Below are 11902 nucleotides of genomic sequence, written 5' to 3'. Positions count from 1 at the left end.
CAGCCTGGTGGCCATTAAAAGTAGGCGGAAAGCACATCCGCATTGGCTTTGCTTCTCAGAACCTTTTTGTATACTCTTTATAAATCTATTGGTGTATTCAAAATCACCATTCTTTTTTCTTAATTTTACAGTAGAAACTCCAAATTACTCACAACAGCATTATGAGTAATAAAAAGAAAGCATCACAATGTAACTTTTGAAAATTTCTTGCCTTTTTTTTTTAAAGAAGGAAAAGATGATCAGCATCAAAAAATGTTTGGCAGTTAATTTTCTACCATGTCTTTGCACATCAAAGAATGAAGATCTATTTGGGAATATGTGTTAAAACAATGAAAGAAAAGACAATCAATATCTGTGGCTATTTCCACTTTTACAAAAAGGGGTAAAAATCAGGCCCCTCTTAAGTGGAAGCAGATCCCAGTTTGGATTCTGGAGATGGAACTTTCGCTACTTTTTAAATTAGGCTTAAAACTTTCCTTTTTGATAAAGCTTAATAGTTATGGTTGAATCAGGTGACCCTGATGCTTCCTTTAGTTACACTGCAATAGGCCTAAGCTGCTGGGGGCTTCCCGTGATGCACTAAGTGTTTTTTTTCTTCACTCACTATGTATCTAAACACCACTCTGCATTCAGTCATTAGTTATTCATTTGTGCTTTTTTTGTCCTGTCTTCCTCCCCTCACCCCCATCGGTAGCGTCAGCTGCCCGCCCCTCCCTGAGCCTGATTCTGCTGGAGGTTTCTTCCTGTTAAAAGGGAGTTTTTTCTTCCCACTGTCACCAAGTCCTTGCTAACAGGGGGATGTCTCATTGTTTGGGGTTTTCTATTATTTTAGGGTCTTTACCTTACAAAAGAAAGCACAACAACAGGAGGCTGTTGCCTGATTTGGTGCTACACAGCAAATTCTGGTCTTTGGAATAAACTCTCAGGGAGTTCAGATTAACTACATTTGAGTGTACATGCGTGACCATCGAATGAACTCTAGTGCAGAGTTAGAGTAACTCTTTTCCGGGAGTTGATTTTTCAACTCTTTATAGGAGTTAAAACTAAACTCTCACGGAGTGAAATTTCTACTACCATATAGAGTAAAATTTAACTCATAACTAGAGTTAAGTTTGATATTAACTCTTTTGTAGTGTTACTCATCAATTGAAAAAAGTTTTAGGTTTTTGGTGCAAATTACTACAAAAACACAATAGTGATTATTATGAATGTATGGATTTTATTTATCAAAAATAACATATTCAAATATGAATGCTGCATGGATTAACATACATTCTGTGTAACAGTACTGTAATAGCATAATATCCACCATTATTGGCAGCTAAACAGTTGAGGTCAGAAAGGCCTAACATTGGGCGAAAAGAAAAAAAAAACAGAATTAAAGGAAAAAAATGACTACAGAATAAGCACTTCTTGTAATGCAGTGTTAACGTGAGGAAGACTCTGTAAAGTCTCCATCAAGCCAACAAATTAAGTAATGCAACTCTCTCACAGAACATAAAATTGTGAATCACACCCATATGACATTTGGGCATCAAAACATTTGAAATGTCTTACTTTCTCCCTTTCTAGAACCAGTATCTTCTTAAAAATGGTTTCATTTACCTGAAAAGCAGGACACTGATCATGGAAACACGTTTCATGGTTAACATGCATAACAAAAACAGAGAGAGAGCGAGAGAGAGAGAGCAAGTCTTATTACACACTACAGTTGCAGAGCAAACTACATGAAATACTATATTAAGTTATTTTTCTCTAATCTGTTTTATCTTCGTGTTTAAGCTTTTTCAAGTAATGGCAACTAAAGAGTCAAGTATAAGTCAATTAAGTACTGTATCTACATTTCTTTCATGTATGCTGTCCAATAGAGGCTGAACCATTTGAAGTCCGGCATCACTTGTGTCACTGCTCTGACTGCTGGTGGTTGAGACAGACAATGTATCTGTTAGACTTGGAGAGGAGGGCTCTTCCACATGTTGCTTCAGGACAGTCAAATCTGAGGGTGACAAATAAAAATATTAGAATACAAGGTATATACAATCAAAAACACAACACAACAAAGATACCATTTATGCACACAGGGCCAGTAAATTGCACGGTTTGATTAAATTATACTTTCTCCCAGGAGAACAGATGGTTATTTTGTATTTTATTATGGTAATATACAATTTACATACCACAAGGTGTGAGTGTCACATAGTGTGTTAGGTCTGAGCAGTCACGCAGCTTCTTGGATGATTGTGTTTCCAGGATGTCTGAAATGCATGTGATAAATCCAACTTACTGTTGAGCCATGAAAACAGCATTTTGTGATTGTTACCACAGGATATTAGACAAATTAAAAATGTTTATTTAAGAGTAACTGTACAAATCAAATCCTTCAAAATCTATCAGAGCATATATTTACTTACCTTCAGCTGTATTGATGACAAAACACACCTCTTTGACTGCTGCAAGTTCAGGAAAGATATCCTCATCCACCTCTATACCCTGCTCATCCGTGACTTTCAGTGCTGCATTTTCTGGTATGAGAAACTTCTGCTGCACTGAAGTAAAATCATCACTTAGTTAATAACAACATTATCATTTCTTCTTTAATGACTTAGTACAAACCATAACTTACCTGCTCTCACAAAATCTGTGAAGCTGACTTCTTCCAATTTTGCATATTTCTTTGTCTCTCTGTGTTTTACTTTTATCAACATCTTGGCCACCTACGGAAAAAAATACCTTTACTACTATGAAACACAACACAAGAAGAAGAGGTTGTTTATGGTAACTCTATGTAAACTGTGTATAACTTAATCAACGAACACTGTCTTACATTGAGTTAGCCTGTCCACACTAAATATTGCTTAAAATCTATTTAGCTAGGCTGGTTTAGCAGACAATGTGACTGCATGTTTGCTGTGTCCTTGTCTTTACAGTTCTGGAGACAGGGTTGTGTGCATGTCTCAGTGTGCAGCAGGACTAACTAACTGATGTTAATGGTACCTCAACATCTCATCAGTGCAGGCTGCACCTCTCTTTGGTTAAATACGGCCATTACCATGAGTCTAAACAGAATATTACTGTAGTTAGCTAACGTTAAATTAAACGTTGGTGTTAAAATTAAGAAATAGAAATAAACGTTTTCATTGACAACGTGAAATGTGTATCTTAAAATACAGTAAGATAAGTAAGTTAGCTAACTTTTGACTAGCATTAGCCTAGCTGCTATCTCCAAATCAGCATAACATACAGAAAACACATGTAGTGCTAGTTAGTTAACTTTATATTTTACTTGTGCATCCATGTAACTGAATATATATATATAAATAACATCACTACACTCACAGAAAATTCCAAAGTAAATAAAGTATTTTTACCTCCTACATGTCGGAGTCCAAGAAAGAAACACAGATAGGCGCTGTAACGGTCGACAGACAAACAACACCAGCAATGTGTTGAATTAGACTCCTTAGCACCCAGTGAATGAACACCTAAATATTACACCGCTTTAGAGTACTCCCCAACACTGACTGTAGTATAAGGTGAAAAATAAACTCCCGGAATGTAACTCTTGCACACTTTTATGCCTAACTCCAGAATATTTAACTCCAGTGATTTGCTGTGTATATAAATATAACTGAACTGAAGTGAACTGAACGAAGATAATGCTTTAAATGCAAGGGCCCTGGAAAGTTATACTGCCTTTGAGAAAAGTGTAGATTTCTTAAAAAGTGAAACTTAATCTTCATTTCGCCTTCCATCAACACCACCTTCCACACCAGGATTTATTTGAACTTGCTGTTATTGGCAGAAATGCTGATGTGAGGATGTATACATATAGAAGCCTTGGTGTCTGAGTTTATTGTTATTATTATTATGAGGAACAGCCCACCATTAGAGAGCCACAGTCATGTGTTTACAGCTATGATCTGTCAATTTGTGTCAGTCCGCAGTTTATCTGCCGATGGATGTTTAATAGAAGCACAAGGCAGTTTATCCAGCCAGCAACCCCGGAGGCAAAGATGTCCTGAGCCCACCCCCACTCCCTGCTGCCAGACGTCATTAAGCCTGCACTAACTGCCCACTTTACTGGATTGTACTGTAATGTTCATTGTGCATCTGTCCACTCAGGTCCCCACCCATCAGATCACTGTGGGTTAGGCAAACACATAATCATTTCAAACACAACTTGTTAAAAACATAGTAGCGCGCACACACATCACTCCACGCAGCCGCTGTCCAGCCCTCCCTGTGCTGAAACTGGGATGTCAGCAGACACCCCAAAGAACCCTTATTAGTCAGAAGAGTCTACTGGATAAAAAACCTGGAGCTTCATTTGCGCTCATTTGTCACTGGCTGCAGTTGCTGAAGCGTTGCCTGACAGAAGCTGACTTTAAAGTCGAGAGTCGGTATCACACAACCCTCGGAAACTACCTTCACAGCACTTTTTCATACACGACAACAAAAGCGCGCACATCTCCCCGCTGAGAACACTTTTTTTCTTTACTAACTCCGAAGCCAGAGCAAATCTTTGAGGTGTCAGAGCCACGTTTATAGAATAAAATAAAAATATAAAGATAAAGACCACATCAAAGTTTCGCTGTCAAACTGCTCCAGGAGGTTATTCATAACAAAATAAGTTTTCCCAGCCTACCTGCCTCCTTCCATCAGTTGGTGGTCCCACATTTTGCGAGCTTTTACTCAGTAACATCCCGGCTCTGACTCCCTTTTCTTTAGTCTCCACTCATAACGTTGACACATGACTCTAGATAAAAGTTGAGTCTCACTCTCAAACTTTTAGTTTTCGTTTTTAATCTCCACACTTCGGATAAATGAATGTCCGACTGTCTGTGTTTTCTTCGACCCTACAAATCCGCAAAGGCGACAAGAGCGCAAAGGTCTGAAATCAATGAAACAAAGTTGGGCTGCCTGCCATAACGGCGGTGTTTGTGTACTTCTTTGTCTATGCATGCCTCATGACTTAGTGTCCCGCCTTCAACTTCACCGGCAGCATGCGAAAAATCACTCCAATACTCCTGCAGTAAGTCTGCAGGGACCCTGAACACATCTGTGGTGTTCAAAGGCGCGTTTGTATGAATTAAATGGTATTTTTATCTGCTGTGCTTTCTGTGTGATATTATATATGATATAATATTCCCATAGGGAAACACGGTGTATGAGCTCAGCAGTTAGCAGTGATCTCCTCTCACTTTATGCTTTATTTATCTTATGTGGCATCACCGCAATAATCCTGGACACTTTGATGTAATACTTTTGTAGTAATGCTCCAGGTTATTCTTGCTCTGTCATAGAGGAAATACACACTGTAGCCCAGGGACAGTCTGTAGTATGACACAGTTATTCGAGGCTTGTAAATCGCTTAACATAACACTATAAAAATGTTAAAAGTCAAACATAAAAATGACACAGATAAAACACGATACACATTATTATAAATCTGTTAATATATCAATATGTCAGTCTTAAAAAATCCATTCCAATTAAAAACCAAGTCACACAAAAATAAAGTCTTACTAATACTGGAATCTTGCAGCAGTATAATTTTCTTCCTGTGCTCTGTTTGAGACAGTTTGCATGAATTGTGCGAATGATTCCTTTGTTGTTATCTTGCACTAACACTTTGTTCAGCCGGACACAAAAGACAATAAAATAAAATCAGTTTATTCACTGTCTGAAACAAGCTTTTGATTTATTTGCTTTGGAGTACCTTATAAACTTGCATTCCTTCTAACAGCCAGCAGGGGGGCGAGAAAAAAATTAGCTGTAGATGTCGACATGGAAGACACTCCTCGGCTCTCTTGAGTAAACAATTATCTGGTGGATTTATTATCTCAAGTGATGTTCACTTTCTTACTTTCCATAAGGAGGACAAAGCAGGTCAGGCTGTGGGACTTGCTCTTTGTTAGTTTAAATGTTGTTACTGAATAAGTGGGCAGTGTCACTTGGTTTCACAGCTACATCTGTCCCATGAGTGTCGCTGCCCAGTTTCAGAAAACAAAGATGGGGACAGTGAGGATGCTCACAACGGGGGAGTTAAAGAATGACTTTAACTAACGCTATGGTAGTTATGCCATCTTTTAAATACAGTCTATGCTTAATACACTTTTAGATCAAGCTGGGTAAGGCTTTACAAAAGTGTCACAAGAGAAATGAGAGGGACTGGTCAGGTAAGAAAGTTTAGTGGACAAACTTCTCTTTGCTGGTACATTTCAAAGGAAACATGGCAAGAAGGCCCTAACTAGACACCAATATTGTCTACTTTTAAAAGCAGAAAACATTCAGAGTGATGGATTTAGCCATTTATTTTCTAAGCTTATATGTTCTACTGTGTGTGTGTAAAAGCTGAATCTGAAACTTTACAGCTATTTGTCAAAGAATTGCAGAAGAGTAAAATATTTAGCCTTGAACTGGGCTGCACTTCCAATCTCATCAACCGCTCAGAGGGATTTAATTACAAACCACATTCACCCATTCACACACTCACATTCATGCTCAGCTTTTCATACACCCAGCAGTTTCTCAATCGCAATATAAAGCAGGAGAAAATGGAAAAATTCAGGTAGTTGTTCTCACGTAGTGACATTTGGCTCCCCGGATTCTTTCCTGTCACATGTGTAAGAAATGTTGAGATTGAGCACAGAGGCAAAAACATGAAACAATTTCATTTCATATCGTGCTTCAATCATGTGACGATTTTATAAAAGAAAAAAATAAGAACTCATTAATAAAGGGTTAAAAATGTGTACCTTTGTTCAGATGGCTGGTATTTTATTGTTGGCCTGTATTTGAAGCAGTCACGGTCACTTGATCTTGATGGTGTCTGACACACTCAGGTTAACAGAGGAGACAAACAAACTAGTCCGCACTGACCCTCAGTATGTGTCTTTTTCATCCCCACACTCTGAGGACCAGACTGAACTTTTTTTCCTCTTTCTGAAACAGAGTGAACACCTCAGACAACACCTCACACACCATTTCCACAGTAATGTCAAGCTTATTGCAGACATCCCGGGAGCCGGTGTCTCATCTTTGGGATGGTGCGCTGCCTGTAATGGCCATGCCTTATCTCCCTCTCAGTACCCAGGCTGAGATGTCAGAGGAAAGCCGGAGACGACCATGCTCCCCTGACAGAGGAGGGGAGATGGAAATAATTACCAATGTCTCTTGTGGAAAAGGGTGTAAATTGATACACACTAAATGCTGAACCTTAGGGGTCTCTCTTGCTCTCTCTCCATGTGTGGCTCTCTCTCTCTCTCTCATCAGATGTAGGAGACAAATGAATGCATCCAGAAGGAATTAATTGGATTTGGGAGCAGTCTCCTGCACAATCCACCAGGACAGACAAACATCCCCCTTCTCTACCCTCTCCTTCCCTCCCCCCCTTTGGCACACACACACAGACACATGCCTCCTTTATTCCAGTCATGCCTTGCAGAAATGTCTGCCACCCCCCTTTATCCCCCTCCCACCACCCCACTCTGATGGATCAGTCTGTGTCCCCTTATCCATCTCACACACACACACACACGGGCGAGTGCCGTACTGCTCCCCAGTGGATTGCAACCTCTCTCTTGGATACAGTGTTTCCATGGCAGCCACGTTTTTTGCACGTGCAGAATGAGATGGAGTAAGCGAGAGAGGAGGAGACCACTCCTATCGATTCACTGGGTGCCTATTGATTCACTGTCTGCAGCTGCACACTTACCTACGGCAAACACCACCGTGAGCTGCACACATGTTCACGCACGCTCATGCTCAGACAGGATGTAAACACCAGATTGGAGATTTTGGAGAGCCTGCTGTCAGCTAACCACACGGCGGTGCTTATGTTTGTCCTCTAGGAAGGTACGAACTATGTAAAATCTAGTAAACTTGTATATACACAGACGAGAAACATTTTCAGTTCCAGCTGATTTTATTTCCTTCTTGGAAGAAAATAAAAAAAATAAAAAACAACAATCTGTACAGAGGTCTGAGAGGCAGTGATTGACCCAAACATTGGCTGGTTTTTGAGCATAAAACATCAGATATTGGCATGATTGGACAAAACATGATCATACACAGCATATTGCACAAATGAAAGAAAAAAAGAGGACGCTAGAAAAAAAAAATCTTTAAAAGAAAATTAAGAAAAGAAAAAAGAAAGGAAAGAAACTCCTGGACCACAATCATCTTCAACATGTCCAAAGATGGCTGTCCTAGTGCCTGTCAATCATCATCATCATACATAAAAAAAAACACACACAATCTTTGCTTATAGTACAGTCAGTTTACATAAATATTTCGTTATTATTCTTTAAAAAATCTTAAACACAACAGCTATAGCTACATATACCTGAATCTGAAATACAAATGCTATTTGCCATGCCATAATATAGGAAAACAATTAGCCTGCTATACTTAGCCAACAGGTACAGAAAGGTTAAATACTATTTTTTTTTCAATGCAATTTGCGCAATAACAGATGAAGCACTTCATACATCTCCCCTCCCTCCAAAAAAGTCTAGGCAAAAAGTGGAATGAGTGTGAAATTCCATCCAGTGGTTCAAATAAAACTTATCTCCATAATTTAAAAAAAAAAAAAAAAAAAAAAAAGCACACAGAGGTATTAGCTCTATCCAAACAGTGACTCTCTGGGATCTTTCGTGCCTAAACTTTCTTTTAGGTCTGTGTTGTACTGGAAACACAGTCACCACTCAGGCTGGGAGCCTCAGTGGCGCTTTGTTTACTTCGCTGGTGAAGCTGGAGTCACTGTGCCATTAAGAAGCATGTGGGTAAATACTGTAAACACTGTGAGGTCAGATTGTGCCAAACAAACCCCCCACCCCTCCCTCTCTCTGCACGACTAAAACACCAATGTAGATCCAAACAACAATGTTGTAGGCTACCCACTCGCCGGAAGAAGAAAAAAAAAAACGTCCCCCTCCTTTTTTTCTCTATAGATTTTGTACAAAAATACAAGTAGAAAATCATGACACACTCAAATCTCCATAAAAGTGAGAGAAGTCGGACATTTTTTTGTTGTTTTGTTTTAAATAAGATACACTTCTAGCCCTTCCGCGCTGGATACAGACAGGTGTTATGTGCACAAACACAAACGAGACCTGTACGAGAACAATACTTCTATGTATAAAAAAGTTTGGCCGGTATAAATACATCGATATAAAAAAAAAACGTCATCTGACACAGAGAAACTACAAAGTTGAAGCACTAGGCAGAAAGAATGCGTGTCAGGGGGAGAGGAAAAAGCATTGGTCCTGAATTGTGCACTGAGTGTTTTAAAAAGTGTTCAGAAAAGGGGCTTCTGAAGTTTGGAGTCAGTCTATGTTTAAAGTCCTGCCGTTGAAAGAGAAGCTGGTGATCGTGAATTGAGTCCTATGGTCACACAAATTGCGTAATTACGCAGCAATGAACTTTTTTTCTTCCTTTTTACGCATTTAAAACAACAACAAAATCCTCCTCAACGTGGAGGGCATGCTTGCTGATATTAAAAACATTTCTAGTTCGGAAAAAAAAAACTACACCTGAATAGCAACTCGATGGTCAATGTGAATTGGCTATCTTTAAACAAACAAATAAAAAACCCCAACACGACGAGCTCTCCAGTAAGTGTCCCGACCTCAAAAATAACATTAATGTTCAAATGTTCAGTCTCAGTCTTCATCCTGTGCGGATTGGGTTGAACAGTCGAGCTCGAGTCTGTATCACTGGTCTCTGCTTACATTCACTCCTCCTCTGAGTCCAAATGCAAACTAAGCACCCCACCCCCCCTCCTCCCCACAGGTCTGCGCGTTCCCGTCAAGCGCACGGAGCGCAGTTCCAACAAGTCTGTGAGCAGCGCGTGCCTGGGCTTCAACGCGCACACAGGCCTACCCTTTTCTTTCCAGTTTTCACTCTCCCTCATTTAGTGAAAGAACAGCGGGAATCTTCTGGTGTGGACGCACACGCCTGTCTGAGGTGTCGGGTGGGGTGGGTTTGAACAGTTCAAAACGTTGCTGGGCGGGTGGTGGTGGGGCGGGCGTCGCGCTTCTCTCCCACCTTTCAGTAGGTGAACACCAGATTGGAGATGGTCGACTCCAGCCAGTCTCCTGAGATCATCTCGCTGACCTCTGGGGTGCAGTAGTCGGAGAAGTCGAAGTGGGAGCCCGCCCCGCACTCCCCGAAGCTCCAGTCCAAGTCCCGGTCCAGCTCCGCGTCGGAGAAGCCCATGCCGCCCAGAGACATGCTCTCAAAGCCGGGGCTCGGGTTCAGGTCGAGCCGCTCGTCTTCGAACTCTTCATCCGATGACGAGGACGAGACGGAGGAGGAGGAGTGAGAGGCCGACGGTGTTGGAGAAGAAGGGCGGGTGTACCTGAGGCGCGCGGTGTGCGAGGTCTCGCTGGCCGCCGGGCTCTGCTCTTCGTACAGGCTGAGCGGGTCGCTGGACTCCGCCGAGCTGCTCAAGGCGGGACTGGCCGGGACTCCCACGGACGGAGGCCCGCTCTCCAGGCTGCCAGCCCCTCCGAACATGTGCGCGCGCCGAGCCTCTCCGCTGCGCTTCTCCGGGATCTGCCTGGCCCCGGACACTGACCTGGATTTGAAGAGCGACTGGTGGTCACCGGGAGAGGCGTAGTCCTGCGCCGCCGCGCTCCTCACGCCCCCCTGCTTGTGCGTCCTGCTCACTCCTTTGGACGCGGGGCTTCTCTTGACCCCGGACTTGGCGCCGCGCTCCCCGCTCTTCTCCCCGCGGTCCGCCTGCTTACTCGCCCCGCTCCCTGACTTCACTTTCTTCCTGGGCCGGTACTTGTAGTCTGGATAGTCGGCCATGTGTTTGAGCCTGAGCCGCTCCGCCTCACGGATGAACGGGATCTTGTCCGTGTCTTTCAGCAGCTTCCAGCGTTTCCCGAGCCGCTTGGAGATCTCCGCGTTGTGCATGTCCGGCGACTGCTCCATGATCTTCCTCCTTTCGATCTGGGACCACACCATGAACGCATTCATGGGTCTCTTGATGTGTCCCGTCGGAGTTTTGCACCACGCCAAGTCGCTCCGCTCCCGGGAGGAGGGGGACCCCGGGGTAGGAGACGCATCCATCTCCAGGTCCATCTCTCCCGTGTCCGTGGAGTCCCCGCCGGGGGAATGAGCGTGGGCGCTCTCTGTCTGGCTTATGTGCTGCACCATCTCTCTCCAAAGTGTCTGAAAACACCGCTCAGTGCTTTCACAAAGTTTTTCAAAACCGTATTCCTCACTTCTTGTTGGAGTCGGAGCACTGCTGTGAGCAGGTCTCTAAACAAAAAAAGTCCATCCAAGTCTGTCTCTCTCTTTTCAGTTCAGCACGCTTTGGAGACGCTCGGGTTTCTTAACTTTTCTTCTTCTGCGCTTCTCAGCGACAGTTTTTTTTTAACTAATAATCCGGAAACTAATTTTCAACTGCCTGTGCGGCTGAACACTCGCAGAGCAAGGCTGAAAGCGCGCCGCTGTGGGCCGCAGCAGTGCGAGTCCCTTACGTGAACCTGGCTGTGAGCAGCGCAGCTCTTCCGTGCGGCTGAGAGACCATGTGGCTGAATGGAGCTGCTGCGCTTTCTCATAGTCTCCCTGTTTCCCTGCGAGCTCCCTGATATTACTGTAAACACAACAACGAGAACCTCGCCCTTTTATAGCTTTATCGCGAGACGTGAGCGCCAATCAGCGCCTGTCGCCATCCCGATTTTTGAGTCGGACCACTCCCACCTCCTCTTGCCATTGGCTGAATAAAAAAGAAAAAAAAACTGGTAATAATAATAATAATAATAATGTGCAATGAGGATCCGTGTGCCTGACCTCATTCCTGTCAGACTCCACTGAAGGAAGGCAAACTTGTGGTGTGTGTGTGTCCATATATATATATATATATATATATATATATATATATATA

At 42.5% G+C, this 11902-nt stretch overlaps 1 protein-coding gene across 1 annotated transcript; it reads right to left on the bottom strand.

Moving 5' to 3' along the window:
- Window positions 1-8590: 8590 nt before the first annotated feature.
- Window positions 8591-11667, bottom strand: sox4a (SRY-box transcription factor 4a). Its single transcript, XM_026156690.1, has one exon. The coding sequence runs from the start codon at window positions 11167-11169 to the stop codon at window positions 10054-10056; it is 1116 nt and encodes a 371-aa protein (XP_026012475.1). The 5' UTR covers window positions 11170-11667; the 3' UTR covers window positions 8591-10053.
- Window positions 11668-11902: the final 235 nt, after the last annotated feature.

The sequence above is a fragment of the Astatotilapia calliptera genome, chromosome 22, assembly GCF_900246225.1.
Source record: "Astatotilapia calliptera chromosome 22, fAstCal1.2, whole genome shotgun sequence".
Taxonomy (NCBI): domain Eukaryota; kingdom Metazoa; phylum Chordata; class Actinopteri; order Cichliformes; family Cichlidae; genus Astatotilapia; species Astatotilapia calliptera.
Note: the sequence above shows the minus strand (reverse complement) of the source record. Positions and strands in the feature narration are given on the sequence as shown.